General features: G+C 44.2%; 1 protein-coding gene across 1 annotated transcript in view; it reads left to right on the top strand.

The window, feature by feature from the left end:
- LOC126335020 (serine protease snake-like) overlaps positions 1-25,786 on the top strand; it is a 126,540-nt gene that overhangs the window by 17,727 nt on the left and 83,027 nt on the right. The window contains exon 2 of the mRNA XM_049997858.1: positions 23,187-23,351. Coding sequence (XP_049853815.1) covers positions 23,187-23,351 — 165 coding nt within the window. The remainder of the gene's footprint in view (positions 1-23,186; positions 23,352-25,786) is intronic.

Genomic DNA, 25,786 nt, shown 5'->3' with positions numbered 1-25,786 from the left:
CCGTTTTCGGACGTCGCTAAATTCTTGGGTCTTATGTTTGACGTAAAACTGTGCTGGTCATCCCACGTTTCCTATCTTTCGGCTCGCTGTCTGCGATCCCTCTACACCCTCCGTGTCCTGAATGGTACCTCCTGGGGAGCGGACCGAGTGGTCCTTCTCCGCCTCTATCGCGCCTTAGTGCGCTCGAAATTGGACTATGCAAGCATAGTTTACTCCTCTGGTCGGCCGTCTATTCTTCGGCGTCTCGACTCTATCCACCACCGTGGATTACGTTTAGTGTCTAGAGCTTTTTACACCAGCCCTGTGGAAAGCCTTTATACTGAGACCGCTGAACCTCCGCTGTCCAATCGGCGAGCTGTCCTTCTGAGCCGTTATGCTAGCCATATGTCTTCCATGCCTGCTAATCCAGCTCATGACATTTTTTTCGACGCCTCCTTGGATGTAGGGCATGAAGACCGCTCTTCCTCCCTACTACCACCGGGAGTCCGCTTCCGTCAACTGCTCCATTCTCTTTCCTTCCGCTTTCCTAAAACCTTCTTGACAACTTGGGGTACAGCACCACCTTGGCTCCGTCCCCGGATCTGCCTGCTCCGTGACCTTTGTCAATTTCCCAAGGATGGTACCCCTTCACTTGTTTATCGTAGGGCATTTGCTGCTATATGTGCACAAATGAAGGAAACCACATTTATTTACACTGATGGCTCGAGGGAGTGCCTATATTGTTGGCGACACCCCAAATCTATTTCGGCTTCCCGACCAGTGTTCGGTTTTTACGCTGTTCTCCAGGCTGTCCAATACATCCGTCGCCATCAGCGGATACAGTATGTTATCTGTTCAGATTCTCTCAGCTCTCTCCTCAGTCTCCTAGCTCTCTACCCTGTCCACCCTCTGGTCCACCGTATTCAGGACTGCCTACGCTTGCTCCATTTGGGGGGCGTCTCGGTGGCGTTCCTCTGGCTCCCAGGACACGTTGGTATCTGTGGAAATGAGGCGGCGGATATAGCGGCCAAGGCTGCCGTCTCTCTTCTTCGGCCAGCTATTCGATCGATTCCCTTCGCCGATCTACGGAGCGTTTCATGTCGTCGTGTTGTTCTTTTATGGCACGCACATTGGTCGACACTTCCCCATAATAAATTGCGGCACATGAAAGCTCTTCCCTGTGCTTGGACCTCTTCCTCCCGAACGCGTCGTCGGGAGGAGGTAATTTTAACTAGACTCCGGATAGGGCACTATCTTTTTAGCCATCGACATCTTTTAAGCGGCGATCCTCCCCCACTCTGTCCCCACTGCTCTCAGCTGTGGACGGTAAGACACCTTTTAATTGAGTGCCCCTATTTTACTCCGTTACGCGCCCGTCTACACCTGTCGCCTGATATATCGTCCATTTTAGCAGATGACACGCGCTCGGCCGATCGCGTTCTTGAGTTTATTAGTGCCAGTGAGATCACGTCAGTCATTTGAAGCTCTTTTTGAGGACAACCAACCCCTGTCTGTAGTGGATTTTTAAGCTTTCCTTCTGTTTTTAGTTTCTCCAATTTTTTGAGTTACGTTCCCATTGCTGCTGCTTTCCGTTTTCGTTTTTTACCGTTTCCTAAGTCACAGACCGGGCGCTAATGACCATAGCTTTTTTAGCCCCAAAACCAAAACAAAAAAAAACAAACAAACAAAAAACAAAAAAACTTCCGTCCACTACCAAACTGACGATTCATTTGTCTCATGACGTGCTCCATCAAACTGTCCCCTCTTTCAGCCACGTTCCGCCATAAATTTCTTATTTACCCATTTCGATTCAGTACCACAAGAGCGTCCGTAAGTTTTTATCTCAGTAGGGCCCAAATATTTTGCCCATGTATGTTCATTTTGAAATTGTGTGTAGCTAGAAAACCACACACAACTTACAAAGTGCATCTCCGGTTTACAACAAAAGAACCACTGATATGATAGCCGAACCAGGTGAATTGTTCTCTTTGACATCTACAACATTCTTAAAATTTTTGTCATGTTGTCATGGATTCAGTATACTCCTGTACTGTTATGGTTCGTCATTTTCATTTTTCTTCCCAATCTAATTTCTGATCTTGGAAATACTGAGTAGGAGACTGTACTCCTACTCATCAAACAGATGAAGCCAGCGGAGGTACTTACTTTCACCATCGTTACAATTACGGAGCAGGCAGATCCGGGGACGGAGCCAAGGTGGTGCTGTACCCCAAGTTGTCAAGAAGGTTTTAGGAAAGCGGAAGGAAAGAGAATGGAGCAGTTGACGGAAGCGGACTCCCGGTGGTAGTAGGGAGGAAGAGCGGTCTTCATGCCCTACATCCAAGGAGGCGTCGAAAAAAATGTCATGAGCTGGATTAGCAGGCATGGAAGACATATGGCTAGCATAACGGCTCAGAAGGACAGCTCGCCGATTGGACAGCGGAGGTTCAGCAGTCTCAGCATAAAGGCTTTCCACAGGGCTGGTCTAAAAAGCTCCAGACACTAAACGTAATCCACGGTGGTGGATAGAGTCGAGACGCCGAAGAATAGACGGCCGAGCAGAGGAGTAAACTATGCTTCCATAGTCCAATTTCGAGCGCACTAAGGCGCGATAGAGGCGGATTGTGTTGCATGTGCAACAGTAGTCTGGTGTATGATGAGATCAATGACCTCGCAGTTTGGTCTCTTCCCCTTAAATAACCCCAACCTCTTAAATTTCTGTTCTAGGCGCGCAGTCCGGAACCGCGCGACTGCTACGGTCGCAGGTTCGAATCCTGCCTCGGGCATGGATGTGTGTGATGTCCTTAGGTTAATTAGGTTTAAGTAGTTCTAAGTTCTAGGGGACTGATGACCACAGCAGTTGAGTCCCATAGTGCTCAGAGCAATTTTTTTCTTAAATTTCTCTTTGCTGCTGTACGGTGTTCCACAACTGTTCCGTTTCGACAAAAACTTCACTTTGTTACCGACCAAGCTTACCTTTGAAAAGACCGTTTTCTCATTTCATTATGTGTTGGATTGTTTTGCATGTGCAACAGTAGTCTGGTGTATTTTAAACTATTGAACCCGGCAATGCTTCGCAATTGCTAAATATGTATAGGATTTTGATACACGTCCCAATCTCCTTCACCTTCTCTCTCTCTATCCCTGTCTTCCTTCCCCCTCTCTCTGTCCCTATCCTACTCCACACTTCCTTTGTCCATTTCCTCCTCCTCCTCCTCCTCCTCCTCCCCCCCTCCCCCTCCCCATCCATCCTATCTGTGTACATCACCTTACCCCTGTTCCCTGTAAACTCTTATCCCACACATTCTCAAAGCATCTCCACCTCCCTCATTTCTCTGACCATATCCTCCTTCCCCTTAATATCCAATTCCTCTCCCCTTCCCCCCCCCTGCAGGTTCGGGCGTCAGAATAGGCCCAAGGTATTCCTGCCTGTCGTAAGAGGTGACTAAAAGGAGTCTCACACGCTTTGGCCTTTGTGTTGGTCCCCTGTAGGGTTTGACGTCCATTTTTCAAAGTTTTCCCGAAGAGTCAGCCAATCGGGGAAGGGCGCCTTACATGGTGCATCGTGTCCATCGTGAATTGAGATCTTTAGCACACTTTCTTGTCGTCCCACTCATTCTCCATCTCTCATCTCGTGGGTGAGGGCGCCTTCTTGGGTGCATTTTCAACCAAGCACTATGCAGTGTCACTCTCTGTGTCGTCGATGAACATGAACTTCTTTGCACTTCATGTCCAGCACAGTAGCCAGTCCATTGTGGTGGGGCTGCCATGTACCATGTTGGTTGAGCTCTCTGGCATCACAGGGATCGCCGTGCTGATGCCTGCGCCGTTAACTCCCCACGTATGCGAAGGAGTAGTTGCCTCTGGGGTATCAGGACTGCCGGCAATGACCATCCTGCCAGGTGGCCTTTGCTGTGGCTGGGTGGCTCCCATGGAGAGGACCCCTGGTCGGAGTGGGTGGAATCAGGGCGAACAACACGCCATGAAGCATAGTACGTCATCTCTTGCCGGTGGTCCGCCGCCAGCAGCCTCTAAGCGGGTAATGTCTAAATTCAATGTTAATAATATTACCCCACATGGTTCGCCTCCCTGGCCACACCATGGGAGGAACGCCAGGCTAAGGATGGCAGTGAAGCTTATTCTCCCCGGTACCTCGTATGTACGAGAGTTCACGGAGACTTTTTCATATCCATGAAGCCTCAGTTTTTTGTGGAGCGTTTGGAGGACAAGTTTGGAGAGGTGGTGGGTTTGTCCAAAATGTTCTCTGGGTCAGTTTTGATAAAAACAGCATCCTCTGCCTAGTCACAGGCATTACTTGCTTGTGGCAAGTTGGGTGATGTTTGTTACCATCACGCCTCATAATAACTTAAATATGGTCCAGGGTATTATATTCATAGGGACCTTCTTTTGCAGGCTGACAACGGGCTGTGCGCCAATTTAGAGTGGTGAGGTGTTCATTTCGCCCGGCGCTTCCGTTGGCGTCCGAGAGATAACTAGGTTGCCACTGGTGCCTTCATCTTGACCTTAGAGGGTGACACATTGCCCGAGAAGGTCAAGGTGATGGTCTTCCAATGTGACGTCAAGCTGTATATCCATCTGCCCATGCAGTGCTTTAAGTCCTGCATGTTTGGCCCTATGTCTTCCCACTGTACTTCCAGCCCCACCTGATACTCCATGTGTCCCGTCTCCCATCATTCACCTTTCTCGACAGAGTGCAAGGTGTTACAGAAAGAGAGGAAAATCGTGGAATATAAGGCCCTGGACCGACTGACCTACACTGAGGCTAAGAAGAAATTTGAGCAACTACATGCTGCGTCTATGACCTCCTCACACGCCACCGCTATGGGAACAGTTGTCGCCCCATCAGTTCCTCCAATTCCTGTCGCCTCTGAGAACCGGGAGACTACACCTACTTTGAGAGCAACATCCGCCCCCCCCCCCCCCTCCGCCAACCATGAGGGATTGCAGTCCCCATTTCTGGGCCAGAGATGTGTAAGGCTTCTGCAGCTCCTCTCGCTAGGAAGGGGTCCCTTGCGTCACTCCCTTCCCATGTTTCTGCTAATGGAAAACATGACACCTGCCAGTAACTGAAGAGCCCAAAAGCAACTGATTGTAGGGCTTCACGCTTATCCTCAGTCCTGGAGACTGATTCAATTAAGTCCTTCCAGCCAAGAAAACCCAAGGAACAGCGCGAGGAATCGAAAAAGAAGACCCCCAAGAACAAGGAACTTGTGGCACCCACACCACCGCTATCTACAAGCTCTGCGTAAGGGGATGGGGTGGAAATTCTGGCATCCACTAAGGACCTGGATTTCGCCGGACCCTCAGATAAAATGGATATAGACTGCTCAGGCAAAACGTCGGTGGCAGGAGGTGACCCTGAGGCTCCATGCCTTCCCAGTGTGACGCAGATGTCATCCTCCAGTGGAATTGCAGCTCTTTTTTCCACCGCCTGGCTGAGCTACAGCAACTGTTAAGCTTTTCACCTGCTTTCTGCATTGCCCTCCAGGAAATCTGGTCCCCGGAACAGTGGACACCTGCCCTCCTTGGCTACAAGGGATATTACAGGAACTGTAGCGAGTTTGCGTTTATGTCCTAAACGCAACCTGTAGTGAAACTGTTCCCCTTCAAAGCCCTCTTGAAGCTGTGTCTGTCAGCATATGGATGACGCAGGAAATAACTGTCTGCAATGTATATCTTCCTCCAGATCATGCGGTACCCCTGAATGTATTAGCTGCACTGATTGATCAACTCCTTAAACCTTTCCTACTTTTGTGAGATTTTAGCACCCATAACCCCTTGTGTGGTGACAGTGCTTACTGGCCAAGGCAGAGATGTCGAAACTTTACTGTCTCAATTAGACCTCTGCCTCTTAAATACTGGGGCCGCCACACATGTCATTGTGGCTGAAGGTAGTTACTTAGCCATTAATTTATCAATTTGCAGCCCAGGACTTCTCCTATCTATCCACTGGAGCGCACACGACGACCTGTGTGGTAGTGACCACTTCCCCATCTTCCTGTCACTGCCCCGGCGTCAAGCTCACGGACACCTGCCCAGGTGGGCTTTAAACAAGGCAGATTGGGAAACTTTCACTTCTGATGTCACCATTGACTCTCACCCACATGGTAACATCGATGTGATGATTGAACAGGTGACTACCACAATCGTTTGTGTGGCAGAAAACGCGATCCCCCACTCTTTAGGGTGGCCCTGGCGAAAGAAAGTGCATTGGTGGTCGCCGGAAGTCACTGAGGCAATTCCAGAGCGTTGGCGAGCTCTACTTCGACATAAGCGGCACCCTTCCCTAAAGCATCTGATAGCCTTCAAGCAGCTCTGTGCCCGTGTACGTCGGCTTATAAAACGACGGAAGCAGGTGTGTTGGGTGAGATAAGTCTCGACCATTGGGTGCCCTATGTCACCTTCCCAAGTCTGGGCAAAGATCAATTGTGTTTTCGGTTACCAGACCCCAACAGGTATTCCCGGTGTTGACATAAATGGCGTGTTATCTACCGGCGCTAACACGATTGACAAGCACTTTTCTGAGCACTGTGCTCGAGTCCCTGCAACGGAGAATAACTCCTCCCCCCCCCCCCCCCCCCCAGCCTTTTGCACTCTCAAACAGCCGCTCGAAGGGAAAGTCCTCTCGTTTACTACACGCCATAGTGAATCCTATAATGCCCAATTTACTCAGTGGGAGCTCTGCAGTGCCCTTGCACATTGGCCCAACACAGCTCCTGGACCAGATCAGATCTATGTTCGGATGATTAAACATCTTTCATCTGACTACAAGCGACATCTCCTCGTAATCTTCAAACGGATCTTGTGCGATGGCGTCTTTCCAAAGCACCATCATTCCGGTGCTCAAACCTGGTAGAAACTGACTTGATGTGGATAGCTATCGGTCCATCACCCTCACCAACGTTCTTTGTAACCTGCTGGAACATCTTGTTGCCATCTTTTTTGATCTACGCAAAGCATATGACACCACCTGGTGATATCATATCCTTGGGTGATGTCTCAGAAGCCCCCTCCCGATTTTTATCCAGAATTTCCTGTCGCTCCGTACCTTCCATGTGCAAGTTGGTGCCTCCCATAGTTCGCCCCATATCCAGGAGAATGGGGTCCTACAGGGCTCGGTATTGAGTGCATCACTATTTTTAGTGCCATTAACGGTCCAGCAGCAGCTGTAGGGTCGTCCGTCTCACCCTCTCTGTATGCAGACGACTTCTGCATTTCATATTGCTCCACCACTACTGGTGTTGCTAAGGGAGCTATCCACAAGGCGCAGTCCTGGGCTCCCACCCACGGCTTCCAGTTTTCGGCCGCTACGTCGTGTGTCAAGCACTTCTGTTGGCGTCGTACTGTTCTTTCGGAACCAGAACTTTACCTTAGTGACGATCCACTCACTGTAGTGGATACATATAGATTATTAGCCTTGCTTGAGCCACACCAACTGGGGTGCAGATCGCTCTACTCTGCTGCAGCTCTACAAAGCCCTTATTCAATACCCCCTTGACTATGGGAGTCTGGTTTATGGTTCGGCGGCGTTCTCAGCGTTGCCTATACTCGACCCAGTGCACCACTGTGGCGTTCGCCTAGGGACGGGAGCCTTTAGAATGTGTCCAGTGACTAGTGTTCTGGTAGAGGCCGGAGTCCATCCATTGCAGATCCGACGTACACAGCTGCTCGCCAGATATGATGCACACATTTGTAGTTCTCCTGAGCATCCAAATTACCGTCTTCTTTTTCCACCTGCGGCAGTTCATCTCCCAAATGGTTCAAATAGCTCTGAGCACTATGGGACTCAACATCTGAGGTCATCAGTGCCTTAGAACTTAGAACTACATAAACCTAACTAACTTAAGGACATCACACACATCCATGCCCGAGGTAGGATTCGAACCTGTGACCATAGCAGTCACTCAGTTCCAGACTGAAGCGCCTAGAGCCGCTCGGCCACAGCAGGTGGCGTTCATCTCCCTCATTGGCGGCCTAGGTCAGGGCTAATGGTTGCGGTTCACGTGCGATCCCTTGTCTGAACTGAAGTCCTTCCCTTTACTACCTCTCATCCAGGTCCATCTGCCATACACCTCCATGGTGTACACCTAAGTCGCAGATTCGTCTGGACCTTTCGCATGAGCCTAAGGACTCGGTTACTCCTGCTGCTCTCTGCTGTGACTTCCTCTAGATTCTTGACGTATTCTGGGGTTCTGAAGTGGTTTACACTGACAGCTTGATGGCTGATGGTCATGTTGGCTTTACCTACCTCCACAGAGGCCATTTTTAACAGCGTTTCTTGCCCAGTAGCTGCTGTGTATTCACTGCAGAGCCGGTGGCCACCTCTTGTGCACTTCAGTATATCCATTCGTGACTCAGGGAATCATTTCTTCCCTGGGCGCTGTGGCTGAGTGGTTCTAGGTGCTTCAGTCTGGAACCGCACGCCTGCTATGGTCGCAGGTTCGAATCCTGCCTTGGGCATGGATGTGTGTGATGTCCTTAGGTTACTTAGGTTTACGTAGTTATAAGTCTAGGGTACTGATGACCTCAGATGTCAAAGTCCCATAGTGCTTGGAGCCATTTGAATTGTTTCTTCTGTATACTGACTCCTTGAGCAGCCTAAAAGCTATCGACCAGTCATATCCTCGCCGTCATTTGGTAGCGTCCATCCAGGAGTCCATCTATGCCCTGGACTGGTCCTGTCGTTCAGTGGTCTTTCTATGGATCCCAGGACACGTCGGCATCCCAGGCAATGAAGTTGCCGACAGGCTGGCCAAACAGGCTTCACGGAAACAGCTTCTGGAGATGGGCGTCTTTCAACCTGACCTGCATTCTGACTTACGCCATAGGGATTTTCAGCTTTGGGAAATGGAATAGCATCGCAGTACACACAACAAACTACGTGTCATTAAGTAGATTACGCTTGCGTGGAAGACTTCCATGTCGGCTTCTCGCAGGGAAACAGCTGCATATGTAAGACACTCCAGTCAAACTTTTTACGTTGTTGCACTATTCTTGATGTTAACACCCAAAAGAAATTTTCTAACAAGTCAAAATATGATGTAAAGACGAAGGATTTTTGCTCTCATTCTTCCCCAAGTCGGAAATTTCTCGACCTCTACTTCACACTGAGCGAGGTGGCACAGTGATTAGCACACTGGACTCGCATTCGGAAGGATGACGGTTCAAACTTCCTGGCAAATTAAAACTGTGTGCCGGACCGAGACTCGAACTCGGGACCTTTGCCTTTCGCGGTCAAGTGTTCTACCATCTGAGCTACCCAAGCATGACTGACGCCCCATCCTCACAGGAGACAAGGTACTGGCAGAAGCGAAGCTGTGAGGATGGGGCATGAGTGTGCTTGGGTAGCTCAGATGGTAGAGCACTTAACCGCGATAGGCAAAGGTCCCGAGTTCGAGTCTTGGTCTGGACACAATTTTAATCTGCCAGGAAGTTTTTATGAAACAGTGCTAATAAATCTACAGAGCTGACATAGGTTCTTAACAAATCATAGCTATCACATGGTAACATCCCCTTTTTTTTAAATAAAAAGTAGTAGTGTGGTATTGTCCTAAGATCGCGGTGCCACACCACCGCGAGGAATTGTTGGGTCATGTGAGATACCAGTGGCGGATAACGGGCCTCTTTCCTTCCCTTTTAATCTAGACATACCTAGCATCCCTAACAACAACAACAACAACAACAACCACCACCATTAGTAATACTACTGCTGCTGCTACTACTACTACTACTACTACTACTACTACCATCACTAATAATAATAATAATAATAATAATAATAGTCATTACAGTTTTATTTACAAACGAACTAGTAGATTGGGTGTTTGAGCATTGTTACTTGTAAAACAAGTTAACTCAATGGTACTACTTCCTGAATCTTTCGATGGCATTGTCATACGTTCCTCAGACACCTTTCTACATGTTTAAGACATGACTAGCTCCTTCCAAGTGCAGAATTTGTTGCCGGAGTGTACTAATTACACAAAATAGTTTGAAAGATTCTGGAAGAATTTCTTCCTTGTCATTGCCAGTCATTGTCTTGCTTACATCTCCCAAACTGACAGTGAAATGTTTCTTTATACTGGAAATAAAATATAGTTTCCCTATTCCAAACTTAACTGCGAGCAACTGAAGGATGCACCATATGTTTTTAATAATGGATCCACATCGTCTACAGGGAAATGATGAGCATCATTCATGAAGTGAGTAGTTTCACCTATTCCACAGACGAGGAGCTTGAAAATCATGTTTCCAGTTGTGTTAAAATAGTATCAAATTTCTCACACTACACTTGTTTGTATTTTGACATCAATGGATTGCCAATGTATTCATCCAACATTTCAACTCTATTCATGGCAGCTGCAGGTTGCAAATTAGATGAGCATTTCATAGTATTTAAAAGTCAATCAATCTTCATTTCTCATGTAAGCAATGCATTTTGAGACAGCATTGTTGCAAAACTATGCATCATTGGTTTATTCTGAAGGATTTTGAACTACAGTTAAGTTTTTGAAAATATTCTCTGACAAAGAGAGAGAACTAGAACAATGTCGAGGAGACTGTTTTTGAAGCCACAGTCTTCTCTTATAGCCATTTTACTTGTCTTGTCTGGACTGTTAGTTACTTTATTTAAAATCTGTCCGTCCCACGTGGTTTTTGTGATCGACAGCTATTATTCTGGCAATACAGTTACACCTCGTTTCACTGTTCAAAGGGATGCGATTACCAAAAATACTGTACTTTGAGAATTACTGTGCGTTTGGAAGACTCTTGGAAGAAAACAGAGAATATCCTGCGAGTGGATAAAAAGTGCCACAGCAAGAGAGCTGCAAATCCTGGAAGTAAATATGTGGTATTATGTATGCAAGCCAAGTGACTGTAAAGTTATTAACACGAAGTGGGATTTCAATAAAAAAATATGAGAAAAGTAATGATCTTTTCTTATAAAGCTCATCTTAAAGCTAAAGGTTTTAAACAAGAGATTGACTTATTCTAAATGTACAGTCCAGTAGCTACATTAATTTCAGTGAGACTTTTTTTGTTGTAATGAGAATAAGTTCCCATCTGTCAGCTGGATATTTGTAGTGCTTTTCTCTATGGAGAGATATTTGGATGTTGCAATAAAATGAATGGTAAAGTTTATAAATTTAGAAAGGCTCTGTCTGGTTTAAAGGACTCACCAAAAAAGTGTAATGTAAAATTCCACACAGTAGGAATTAGGGATTAAAGGTGATTTTGACTATTGCTTGTATATAAAGACAAGAAATAGCAATAAAACATATTTTCTTGTTTATACTGAAGATCTGCTGACAGCTTCAACTTCTCTGATTGAATTTGACAATTTAAAGTTTTTATAAGTGATATCCTTAAAATGAAGACTTTAAGTCTGATTAAGATCTATCTGGGAATGAAGGTTGTTCAAAATTTAAGGGGGAACTACTATTTTTCAAGGTATATATCTCAAAAAAATATGAAAAGCTTTTGATATTTTTGAATGTAATTCTGCTTCAGAACCCATGGAGGAAAATTTTTATCAGTGTGTTAAAAAGAGAAAAATATGAAAATGAAGACATTGAGTAAATATCTAGAAAACTAATAAAGCTGTAGGTATATACTGTGGTAGGTTCCAGACCAGATATTTGTGTAGCAATAAGTGTTCTAAGCAGGTAACAATCATGTGCAAGTCTGAGTTTATGGAATTATTTAAAATGACTCTTGTATCATATTATGAGGACCCTAAAACTGAGACTGTTATATGCTAGGGATAAAAATGGTACCAATAATTATAATTAGTTATGTTGATTATGATGGTGCAGATGACAGAGTAGACAAAATTCACGGATGGTCATCTTTTTAAAATTGAGTTTTACGGTTTCATGGGCATCTACAAAAGAGCCCACAGTGTCTGTCATCAACAGAATCAGAATTTGTAGCCTTAAGTATAGCAACAACTAGTGCAACCTGTTGGCTCAGTAATTTATGTTGGTCTTCCTCGCAGTCAAAGAACTGTTGCAATGAAGATAATGTTCCAGTAATAAGCCTTTGCAAAAATCCTTAGTTCCATCATAACTTTAGCACATACATGTCAAAATTAATTTTAAGGCATAATGTTTCTGGTAAGAAATTTCTGTTAAAGCATATTAGCTGATCTTCTGATGAAGACACTAGGTAAAATAAAATCTGAATTTAGATCATTACTAGAACTTATTTAAATATTGTAACTTATTTTTTAACACCAGTAATTATTGGTATAATGTTAATATTTTATTAAGGTGGCAAAACTGCTTTTTTTGGTTTGTTAACTTCAATTACTGGACGCCTGTCCCCCTCCCTCCCTCCCACCCACACCCCCTCCTTCTGTGTGCACCATTCATCATTAAGCTGTATTCTACTACATATTTAAATAAATGCTTTACAGACTGACTTATCAAGCTTCATTTACTGCCCCCTAACTACAATTATTGATGGAAACCTTCATAGGATGATACAGAAAACAATCTGTCAGTCTTGCTGAAAAAATGTTTCTCTTGCAGGTTCATGCAGTGCAATGAACTCTTGCTTCAATGGTACTTATTGCAACAGTTTATTGTCTTCTGATGCTCCAGCCCACAGCTGCATTCCCAAAAACTGTCCAATATCCACTAAATTATTTTTGGTGAGTTGAGTTAACTTTCCAATCTGGAGCAGTATACATTTAAATTTTCTAACCGATCTTTCAGTAAGCAAGCACATTATTTATTGTGCCTTGCAAATAATATGGTTTGTGTTTGATGGCACACCAGTGCTCCTCTTTTGTGTTGCTGCTGAACTGGCTTAAATAAGTCTCAGTAATTTTAAGTTTAATCCTGTACCCACTGTATGGTGTAGAAGATTTCCAATTGTGGTTCTGTTTGCTGAGCTGCTCTTCATCTGTCATATTTTGTAGCTTTACATTCATGACAGTGGTTTCACAGGTTTGCTATTTTCCACTTGGGTTTAAGATTTCTTTTGTATATGCTGTTTGATCCAAAATAAGTGTCCCATCTTATTTCATAACTCAAATTGACTATGCATGTCATGCTGCACCAAGATCCCTTACTTAAAATTTAGTGTGTAAGGTTTCTTCCAGTTTCTTTATTTCACTTTTCTCACCTTACAACATCAGATCATCCAAGAATGCGGTTTGGCTGAAGAGCCCAAAAGCAGCTGGTCGCAGGGTTTCACACTCATCCTCAGTCCCGGAGACTGAATCAGTGAAGTCCTCCCAGCCAAGGAAACACAAGGAACAGCGATAGAAATACAAAAAAAGGTCCCCAAGATCAAGGGAATTGTGGTGGCACCGACACCACCACTACCTCCAAGCTCTGTATCTGCGTATGAGGTGGAGATTCTGGAGTCCACTGAGGACCAGGATCTCAGTGAACCCTCAGACAAAATGGATATAGACTGCTCAGGCAAAAAGTCGGTGGTGGCAGGTGACCCTGAGGTGTAAACTGTCTCATTGAATTTTCCGTGCCTTCCCAGTCTCATGATGACGACATACTGCAGTGGAATTGTGGTGGTTATTTCCACTGCCTGGCTCAGCTACGGCAACTGAGAAGCTTTACACCTGCTTTCTGCATTGCCCTCCAGGAAACCTGGTTCCCAGCTATGTGGACCCCTGCTCTCAACAGCTGTAAGGGATAATACAGGAACCATAGTGACTATAATAGAGTGTCAGGTGAAGTTTGCGTTTATGTCCTAAACTGTCTCTACTGATACTGTGCCCCTTCAGAACCCTCTTGAAGCTGTGGCTGTCAGAATATGGATGATGCAGGAAATAACTGTCTGCAATGTATATCTTCATCCAGATGGTATAGTATCTCTGAATGTAATAACTGCACTGATTGAACAACTCCCTAAACCTTTCCTACTTTTGGGAGATTTTAACTCCCATAACCCCTTTTGGGGTGACACCGTGCTTACTGACTGAGGCACAGATGTCGAAACATTACTGTCTCAGTTTGACCTTTGCCTTGTAAATACTGGGGCTGCCACAAATTTCAGTGTGGTTCAAGGTAGTTACTCAGCCATTGATTTATCAATTTGGAGCCCAGGACTTCTCCCATCTACCCATTTTAGGGCACATGATGAACTGTGTGGCAGTGACCACTTCCCCATATTCCTGTCACTGCCTCGGCGTCAAGCCCACTGATGCCTGTCCAGATGGGCTTTAAACAATGCAGACTGCGAAACTTTCATTTTTGTGGTCACCCCACATGGCAACATCAATGCGGTTGAGCAGGTGACAGCAACAATTGTTTCTGTGGCAGAAAACACGATCCCTCACTCTTTAGCATGCCCCTGGCAAAAGACAGTCCCTTGGCAGTAGCCAGAAGTTGCTGAAGCAATTACAGATTGTGAGCAAGCTCTACAGCAGCATAAGCTGCACTCTTCCCTGGAGCACCTCATAGCCTTTCAATGATTCTGTGCTTACATTCACCAACTTTCAAACGACCAAAGCAGGAGTGTTGGGTGAGATATGTCTCGAGCATTGGGTGCCGTATGTCACTTTCCCAAGTCTGGGCAAAGATCAAACGTGTTTTCAGTTACCAGATCCCAACAGGTGTTCCCGGTGTTAACATAAATGGCATGTTATCTACTGACACAAACACGATTGCTGCCAAGCACTTTGCTGAGCACTATGCTCTAGCCTCTGCGGTGGAGAATTACCCCCCCCCCCCCCCCCCCCCCCAGCCTTTTGCACTCTCAAACAGCCACTGGAAGGAAAATCCACTCGTTTACTTCTCGCCATAGTGAATCCTATAACGCCCCATTTACAGAGTGGGAGCTCCTCAGTACCCTTGCACATTGGCCCAACACAGCTCCTGGACCAAATCAGATCCACATTCAGATGATTAAACACCTTTCATCTGACTACAAGTGACATCTCCTCATCATCTTCAATCGGATCTGGTGTGATGGCGTCTTTCCATCATAATGGTGGGTGAGCACCATCATTCCGGTGCTCAAACCTGGTAGAAACTGACTAGATGTGGATAACTATCAGCCCATCCGCCTCACCAACATTCTTTCTAAGCTGCTGGAACATATGGTGTGTCAGCAGTTGGGTTGGGTATTGGAGCCACATGACCTACTGGCTCCATGTCAGGGTGGCTTCTGTCAGGTTTGCTCTACCACTGATAATCTTGTGTCCTTCAAGTCTGGCATCCGAACCGCCTTTTCCAGACGCCAGCATCGTGTTGCCGACTTTTTTGATTTGCGAATAGCATATGACACGACCTGGTGACATCATCCTTGCCATGTTATACCAGCAGGGTCTCCATGGCCCACTCCCAATTTTTAACCAAAATTTCCTATCACTCTGTACTTTCTGTGACCAAGTTGGTGCTTCCCATAGTTACCCCCATACCCAGGAGAATGGGTTCCCGCAGGGCTCTGTATTGAGTGTCTCTACTTTTTGTGGCAATTAATGGTCTAGCAACAGCTGTAGGTCCGCCCATCTCACTTTCTCTGTATGCAGACAACTTCTGCATTTCATACTGCTCCACCAGTACTGATGTTGCTGAGTGGCACCTACAGAGAGCCTTCCACAAGGCGCAGTCATGGGCTCTAGCCCACAGTTTCCAGTTTTTGGCCACAAAGTCGTCTGTTATGCACCTCTGTCTGCGTCATACCATTCATCCAGAACCAGAACTTTACCCTAATGATGATCCACTCACTGCAGTGGAGACATAGCGATTCTTAGGACTGCCGATTGACTTGGCTTCCTCACTTTCATCAACTTAAGTGGAAGTGCTGGCAGCACCTCAATACCCTCCACTGCCTGAGCAACACCAACTGCTCTATGCTGCTGCAGCTCTACAGAGCCCTTGTTCAATCCTTCCGTGACTATGGGAGTCTGGTTTATGGCTCAGCAGAGCCCTCAGTATTGCATTTCCTCAACCAATGCACCACTGTGGCTTTCGCCTAGCAACAGGCACTTTTAGGATGAGTCCGGTGACCAGCTTCCTTGTGGAAGCCATAGGGCCTCCACTGCAGGCTAGGCATGTACAACTGCTGGCCAGTTATTTAGCACACATTCAGAGTTTCCTGCGCATCTGAATCATCATCTCCGTTTCCCATCCACAGCAGTTCATCTCCCACATCGGCAGCCCAGGTCAGGGCTTCCAATTGCAGTTCATATCTGATCCCTTCTTTCTGAACTGGAGTCCTTGCCTTTACCACCTATAATTGAGGTCCATTCACGTACACTTCCATGGAGTACATGTAGGCTGCAGCTTCACCTGCACCTTTCACATGGCCCTAAGGACTCAGGGTTAACCCCGCAGCTCTCTGCTGCTACTTCCTCTCGATTCTTGACAAATATCATCACAAAGTGGTTTACACAGATGGCTCGATGGCTGATGCTCATGTTAGCTTTGCATATGTCAATGGAGGACATATTGAACAGCGTTCCTTGCCCAATGGCTGCAGTATTTTCACTGCCGGGCTGGTGGCTATATCTTGTGGTCTTGAACACATCTATTCATGCCCTGGGGAGTCATTTCTTCTGTGTACTGACTCCTCGTACAACCTACAAGCTCTCGACTAGTGCTCTGCTCGTCATAATTTATTAGTGACCACCCAGGAGTCCATGTATGCCCTGAAACGATCCTGTCATTCAGTGGTGTTTATCTGGCCCCAGGTCATGTCGGAATCCCAGGCAACAAACTTGCTGACATGCTGGCCAAACAGGCTACATGGAAACCACTTACAGAGATCAGTTTCTCTGCAACTGACCTGCGTTCAGTACTATGCTACAAGGTTTTGCAGCTTTGGGAGATGAAATGCATAATTTCAGCATGCAAAACAAACTGCGTGCCATTAAGGAGACTACCAATGTGTGGCAGTCCTCCATGCAGGATTCTCGCAGGGACTCTGTGGTTCTCTGACGGCTCCACATTGGCCAGACTTGGGTGACACGTGGCTACCTCCTGCACCGTGATGAACCACCTTAGTGCCGGTGCGGTGGCTGGCTAACAGTGGCCCATATCTTGATGAGCTGTCCTCCTTTGGCTGCCCTGCAATGGACTCTTCAGTTACCGGACTTGTTGCCATTAATTTTAGCTGACAATGCCTCATTGGCTAATCTAGTTTTATGTTTTATACATGACAGAGGGTTTTATCATATATAAGTTTTAGTGCATGTCCTTTGTCCCTTTGTGTTCTCCACTCTATTGCTTTTAGGGTGGATGTTTTAATGTGTCTCAGAGTGGCTGGCTTTTCCATTTTATTCACATGTTTTGCCAGCCACAGTCATCTGTTCTCTTGTTTCTACACCTTCTACCTATTTCTCACTTCTCTCTATGGTTTTTGTTTCCTCTTTTTGTCCATATTATTGTTGGTTTTCGTTCTGTCATTCTTCTCGTTTGTCCATTCTCTTGTTATTGTGCTGTACGTCTCCTTTCTTTGCTTCTTTTCATTGTGTAATTATTTTACTGGGAACAAGGGACCGATGACCTCGCAATTTGGTCCCCCGCCCCCTCTCTTAAACCAATCTGATGGACTGATGCAACCTATAGATGCTCTATTAAAGTCTGCAGATTCACTCACTGTTCAGCTCCTCTTGATCTGTTATGCTATTGAATTTTCTTTGTTATTTGTCAGTGGGCATCTGTGAAAGGAATGGGTATCTCCACACACATTTCATCTTTATGTCACCCTTCAGGCATGCCACAATGACATCTAAATGCTGACTTTTCTATTTTTGCTCCGATGCTATTCCCATAAGTAATCATACAGTTTTTGCTCTTACAACTGGACTGTGACATCCATCAGAATAAAATCTTGGTCATTGCTCATTACCTAAGGCTGTCATTCATACTCTGTGTCTGGCAGATCTTCCATTCACATCATATTTCCTCTTGAAACCTCATCTTGTCCATATCCACATGTCCAAGTTCAGTTTTGGATTAGGTTTGCCACTTCTTCTAACATTGCTTCTTGCAATTTGTTGTTATGATCTGACATAGGTTCCTATACACTTTGTGGATCTTTTTCCCTGTGTATATTCTCTCCTTTCAACCACAGATGCCTTCTTTTCATTTGTCTTGTAGTTTGTAAATCATTTTCTTGGTTTATCACCCAGAAAGTGTTGTGTAGATTTTGTTGATTGTAGATTCTTGTATTTTACAGTAATCATCTGTTATGGAGTAATCATTCTTAGCACTGTCATCATCCCCTTCAGTCCTCTTTACTACATCATGTGTCCAGTGGCCACTGTGGTTTGTGTATATTCACTTTGTTAAACATCAGATGCTTCTCTCATTTCAGTAATATCAACATTCTGTAATGTTACATCATTTGTGAAGGATGTGGTTTTCAGAACAATCACTTCTGTAACAGCTTTGTTGGATTTGCACAGATGTTTTCATCAGACATCATACCTATGGCAAATGCCATATTTCCTTTTCTGAATGCTATAGTCTGCACACTTTCATGATTTCTGAATATCCAGCGATTAGAGGAGGTTGTTTCCTTGGTTCAAATTTGCCACCTCAGGTTTTCAATTTTGCACACGTGTAACGTACAAATAATCACAGATGATTAATGATTGAAGAGTCCATGGGCATACTGCCAGTTCGTGTCCATCGGGCACAATATTTTGGTGATCAGACATGTCGCCAATGTCAGGCGCACTGATAAACTGAGCTCCTGAGGGCGGGGTGGCCACTTTGTATCCCCTCCCTCCACAGGGTGTACCCTCCACGGTCTGCAACCACGTGCATGCATTGGCAGTCATGGAGATGCAGGGGTTGCCACCTGTGGCAGCGATGGCATAAATGCTATGTTGCCCAGCTCACCAGATTGTTTTCATTGCTGAGTGTCTTCTTAATTATACTCAGTGCTGGTTCCCATGCCTTGCTAAGATTATAACCACAGTCTTGGTTGATGAGTTCATCCCTGGTGTGAATTTCGATTGCCTCTGATAATGCTGTCCCAGTATTTAGAAGTCTGTGCTAAGATCATGAGGTTCTCATAATCCATCTCTTGTTTTTCAGAGAAGCAGTGCTCTGCGACCACTGACATGTTAGGGTACTTCAGTCATGTGTGCCTTTGATGTTCTTGTCAATAATCTTTGACAGTGTGCACAGCCTGTCCAATATAAGTCTTACCACATTGACAGGGAATCTGGCATATGCGAGCCTTCCGCAAGCAGAGATCATCTTTCACACCTCCCAATAATGCTCGTGTTTTATTGGGTGGACAAAAGACAGTTTTAAATTGGTGTTTCTTTTATATGCGTCTGATTTTCCCTGATAGTGTGCCAGTGTACAGAATAGATGCAGCAGCTGCTTCTTCCTCTGTGACTTCTTCCATCTCCAAAGGTTATACTGTAGTGGTGGGTAGGACAGCGTGTCTAATCTGCCTTTCCAAGTACTCGTTCTTTCAGAATATGGTTCTGAGGTGTTCCAGCTCCTGGGGCAGACTCTCTGTGTCTGAGATGCTGCACGCCCTGTGTACCAGTGTTTTTAGAGCTCCATTTCTCTGAGAAGGGTAGTGACAGCTGTCTGTATGCAAATATAGATCAGTGTGACCCAACATGCCATCAGCTCTTATCTTGACCACAAAATCCAGGAAAGGTAATCTTCTCTCTGCTTTGGTCTCCACTGTGAATTGGATGTTGGAATATAAGGAGCTTGTCCCTACCATGGGGGCCAGATGACGAACATGTCATCCACATAAGGGAAAAAACAAGTAGGTTTCCATTTGGAGCTCAGTTCGTCAGTGCACCTGATGATGGCAACATGTCTGATCACTGAAATATTGTGCCCGTTTGGCACTTTGAACTGACAGTGCAACCATGGTTCCTTCAATCAACAAACATGCCAGGAGAAACTGAAGAATCATACAGATGATTGATGTCTGGTTCTCATCCATGCCATCATTTGTAGGGACTTTTTCCACCATTGGCTACTGTTAGGCATCTGTTCTCAAATAATTTGCCACTGCTGTTGCTTCACCACAGCAATTTTGTGATTTTCCACTTTGCAGACATTGCACAGTATCTGAAATACTTTGGTTGAACCATTCTGCAATACCATTTTGTTGAAGTAGACCAGGGAATGTCATCTACCACTGAATTACTTCTTTTTGAAGATATGCAGAATTGTTTGAATTATTTACTAATATGTTTGCCTCCATTGTCCAAATGTAGCATTCAAATACTTCTGTAATGAAAATTTTATGCGTAAGCTTTTTGTTCTTTGAATTCTCTGAATGACTGAACCACTCTATTTTTGACTATTAGCAAATATATTACTGCATATCTCAAGTAATCATCAGTGAAGGTGCCACCATTGTTACTTGCCATATGGCTGATGCAAATTTTCAATCTCTGAGTCTATATATTTATACATTGAACTCGCATTCAGGGTGACAATGGCTCAAACCCACATCAGGCCATCCTTTTATAGATTTTATGTGGTATCCCTAAATCAATTAAGATGATGCTGGGATGCGCTTTCCTTTTTCATCCTTCCCTAATATGAGTTTTTGCTCTGTCTCTAATGACCTCGTTGTCATCAGTATGTGAAATATTAATCTTCCTCCTCCTCCTCCTCCTCCTCCACATATTTAGATAATTTGTAGAAAGGATCCTAATGAAATTTTTTAAATTTTCTTTTGAATTGGTTGTGATTCTCAATTTATTGCTTTATTGAATTTGAATTTTGACAATTTTGACAATGAGAAAAACTCGGCTGGTTTTGTTATAACACATAAACATGGGTACTGTCATAGGGTGCTTAGGGCCAACTGTGACTGTGTCTGATGTGCACAGCACTCCAGCTGAGGTGAGTAGTGGGGGGTAAGGAGGTGGCATGGGACAGGGAGGGGGAAGATGCTAGAGCTGCCTGTTGGAGTGTCCAGAGATTCGGTAGGGACAGGAGGAGACTGCTAGTTGTAACATGAGGAGACTGCTTGGGGAGGGAGGGGGGAGTTTGGGGGGGGGGGGGGGCTGTTTCGAGTGGAAGGGAAGGGCTTCTCGGTGTGTTAGCAGAGCAGAAGGCATCTGTCTACAGGACTAGGAACTGAATCATATTCTCCACCAGGATTTTGATTATCGCTCATCCTGGCCTGAAATGAGAAATATCCTTCCTACTGCTCCCATAGTTGTATTCTACTGCCCATACAACCTACACAATGTCCTTTTCCAACCCTGCTGTATGTCTGTTCTCAACACCTTGCCTCATGGCTCAGACTCCTGCAATACAACAAGACACAAGACCTCTCCCATACAGCCTTTCACTGCCACCTTCTGCAGAATCAGAAGCAAGACCTGTCCACTTTCCACTAACCCTTCTGGTGTTCCTACCGCATCAAGGGCACGGCCACTTTTAAAAGGAGCTTTGTGATGTGCCAACTTCAGTGCACTCACTGTGCCAAATGCAATGTGTGCATGACATATGACAAGATACTGGGTCTGCATGAATAGCAACCACTAAACTGTGACAATAAGACAGCTGAACAACCCATTTGCTGAACATGTCAGTCAGCATGATGTGATTAACTTTAATGACATGTTTTACAACATATGCCATCTGGAGTCTTCTCACCAACATCACCATTTCTGAATTGTGCTGATGGGTACTCTCCCTACCAGATATTCTTTGTTAGTCCCTATCCTACTGCATATGCCCTTTCTTCTTCCCATTCCAGCGCATGCACACCTTCTACTTTGCCAATGCACCTACAGTTTACTTCCACTTCTCCACCTTCTCTCCTTTTCTCCTCTCCTCACCCTTTCACATATCCCCCTGCTCCTCTCTTTGAGAGCTTACAGGGCTGGTTTAGGTGGTGGTGGGAGACTGCATACAGGGATCAGCAGTACCAGGACTGGATATGATGGCCCAGGAAATCTGATTTTGAGCTATGCTGGTGGGATCATTATGTCCAGTGAAGTCTGAGGCAAGAATTGTGTATTTCTGGAATGACTCTGTATCTGAACAAATATCTTTGTCTCAGTCGCCAAGGCTGTATGGGAGGGAATGTGTGACAGGGAGAGGGTGGCAACTGTCAAAAGTTGAGCTATGCCATTCAATGGTGGGTTTAACTGAACAGAAGTGAGTAACTGACCCTCAGTGAGAATAAGGTGATCATAAAGGAAAGTGACATGGAATTCAGAATACAGGCATGTAAAATTTAATTGGAAGAATGTGTTTAGAGATTCCAAAATTTTAACAGATCAGCATCACCATCAGTCCAGATCACAAATTTGTCATAAAAGTATCTAAAAACCAAACCAGGGGCTGAAGGCTTATGGACACCAGGAAAAGACCCTCCAAGCAACCCATGAAATGGTTGGCATGGGAGGGAGCCGCCCTGGTTTCCATGCCCCTGATCTGTTGATATGTCTGCCCTCCCAGAGTAAACTAGTTGTTCATAAGTATAAAGTAGATTAAAGTGAGCAGGAAGGAAATGGGTGATGTCTTAAATATAGGAGGGGAGTCCTTGTACTACAGTTTGCAGGTGTTGATCAGCTTTGGCAGATATATGTACAGTGGATGCTTTGAAGCCAGCAACTATTGGTTGCAAGAGTGACTGGGTTTGTGGATCTTAAGAATGTAAAAAGTGGGGGGTGCATGGTTTTGGGTAGTATAAGAAGTTCTATGAATTGAGATATTGGCCTTCATGAGGGGCTGTAGTTGTAAGGAGGGACTGGAGGTCAGTGTGTATCACAGGAATGGGATCTTAATGGCAGAGACTGTTCGCAGAGGTGTCAGACTGCTTGCATGACCCCCTGTTGATCAGGTGCCACAGTGGTAAACAAGGTCACATGGTAGGGGCCTGAGAAAAGGTTGTGAAGCAATTCTGGTAAATGTCCCTTCATCTCTCTTCCTTCCCCTTCAGCCCTTCTCCCTGATGTTCAGTGTTTGTGCTGAGGACAGCTTCACCTTTACACTGAATCTGCAATAAACTTAAGAAAAAATATTTGTACATAAAATTTAACAAAAAAATTTCATGCCATAGCTCTCTTACTACATTGGAGTATGTAACATTAACAAAAGGATAATGAGTTAAATCTCTTGTAGCGAATTTAATAATACCTTTCTCTGGAGAAACACTCCAATTTAGGATTATTATTGATAAAATTTGTCACTTTAGAATTTATGATATCACACATCCTGCCATTTGTAGTGTTTTAGGATGTGGTTGTTTTGCAGACTTGGTTTGTCAGCTGCCCGACGGCTCTGGTGGTGTGTGTCGTGCTGCCAGTGACTGCCCATCAGTGCATTCTGCTGAAGCATGTGTTGCCAGAGGTCTTGTCTGTTGTCCCAGTGCCACATCCCCTGCACCTATCACTGGTGTTGGCATCAAAAGCAAACAGGGTATGCATCTTTATAGTAATTGTGCCATTTGTGGTTTAATGCAGTTATATTGCCTGAAGTACTTAAAAGGGCTTACAGTTAAAATAAAAAATTTTACCATCATCAAACATACTTTAGCTAACAAAGGAAAATGTGCAAAACTACAAACAAGAAGTTGAACTGAACATGCTCTTCAGAATTGCAGAGGGCAAACAAATAACTCCTCATAGACTCTGTCCAGATATCAAGAAATAACTTTACAAAACTTTATTTGCATTACATTCAGTGTGATCTTACTTCCTGTCAAAATACCACTGAGCCCTCCCTAACACATTTCCTCTATTGAAGCTAGTAATTGGCATATGCAATAGACTCTTTTCTTCCAGATTGTTTCTTGAAATTGTTGGTAACAAGTTCATTAAATCCTTTTGCATGTGGATCCCAAGTTAAAAAGTAGTGAAGTAAGAGTATAATCTTCTGTGGATAGAATTGATTTAAAAAAATCATCTTAGCTACTAGGGTACACCAAATTGCTGAGTGAAAAAGTAGTATTTCTATTTTTATTTCTATTTATTCATTCATTCATCCAGGGATCATCTTACAATGGTAAGGTATTCAGCACCAAATACAATGAAAATGTATAACTCCAAAAATATAATTGATCAAAGAATTTAAAAGTATGGTTTAAGAGCGTAGGACAGATGGACAGTGCAGTGGCCTTATCGAAGGAACCATCCTGGCATTTGCCTGAACTGACTTAGGAAAACCACAGAAAACTAAATCAGGATGGCCAGATAGACCTAGCTCTAACATTCTGACTATGAGGTCTGTATCTTAGCAATGGAAGTGCTTTATCTGGTTAGTCCCCATTGTACAATATTTTTTGATGTAAACATAGATTTGCTCTTCATCACTGCACCCATCAACAACCCCCACTGATGACTTTGGAACTACAGACTTGCTGCTATACCCTTTCCACTTACTCCATTACATCTGGAAAAAATGTTATTCATGTCCTTCCCTCAGTCCATGTGAAAAAGTGAGTCAGCATCCTCCCTGCACCCCCCCCCCCCCCCCCTCTCTCTCTCTCCATGGTGAATGAGCCATTGAAGTGAGGAGAATTAAGACATTAATTACATTGAAGCACTGTAGATGCATAAAAGTAATCAAGTTTTTGAATGACATGCAGCTATCCATTCATGAGCCCAAAGGATACTTCTGCAAGTTGGCTCAAACATACTTTCATTTTATAATTCTTTTTCAGTATTACAATATGATGTGGACTAATGTCAAGCTACAAAACAAGTATTTCATTATATAAAATTTTCCCTTTTTTATTATTGTAAAGATTTTGATATGAAACATGGAGTCCAGATATGAGATTGTCATGAAAGCGTCTCAAAAATTTCCTGTATGTGCGATGCTGTTGTAATCTATAAAAAGAGGAAGCTAACTTCAATCCACAGCCTGAAACTAATTGACCTCTATGTGATAAATCATTGAAGGATAATTTTTTGGATTATTGTCATCCATTACTAAATCATAGCTGATTACTGACATGTTACCTAAGTAAGCTTTGAACTGAAGGCTTCTTGAGAATTGAATAGCAAAGCTATCCAAGTGTTGACAGTATTGATTATGCAAACAATGGGAAAAAGCTGTATTTTCTTTATAAATATTGTCAAAAATGGCAGTTCAGCCACAGTAAAATAAACAGTCACGAAGCTCTGTAGGAAGTGTGCAACCTTTTGACAGCTGAAGTGATGCTAGCACTTAAAGTGGCAGAACTGCTTTAACAGAAGAATGGCATGTTATAAACAGAGAACTTGAGATTTTTAATGCTGTTAAATCCATATTTCCTTGTCACTGAACATAGTGGTGAATTTTCCAATACGAATAGGAAAACATAATTAAGTAATAAAGTAATATTCCATCTCTTGTTACTGTCAATATATACTAATAAAATGTCATTGCAGTGTAATAAGTACAGTTTGCAGTAGCAGCAGAGTCATAATTGCATTGTCTAAAATTTTTTAAGGCGGGAAATGACATGTAACAGGATGTGTTTACATTTAAAAGGATTTGATTATGTTTATATCCATATACTTTGCATACTTTGTGATGCTGTGCACCGATTTTAATTCATTTCATGAGTTCTTTTTTAGCAGATTTCCGATTAATTTTAATACATTCAAAACTAGACATGATCTATTTATGTGCATATCTTAACCTAGAGCTAGCACATGTTTCTGTAAGTTTATCATAAATCTCACTTCCTGCCCACTACATGTAGAACTCAGGACACACAGCAGATACATAAATGTTGGAAAAATATGTGCACCAAATGAAAATCACAAAAAGTGTCAAGTGACTCCCTGTGAGTTACAAATGTAAGGAATACTGCCAGCAAAAACTGATATTTCCAACCACTATGCCATATTTGACTATGGCATATG

Source organism: Schistocerca gregaria, chromosome 1 (assembly GCF_023897955.1).
Source record: "Schistocerca gregaria isolate iqSchGreg1 chromosome 1, iqSchGreg1.2, whole genome shotgun sequence".
Taxonomy (NCBI): Eukaryota; Metazoa; Arthropoda; class Insecta; order Orthoptera; family Acrididae; genus Schistocerca; species Schistocerca gregaria.
This window is presented reverse-complemented; position numbering and strand designations above follow the sequence as displayed.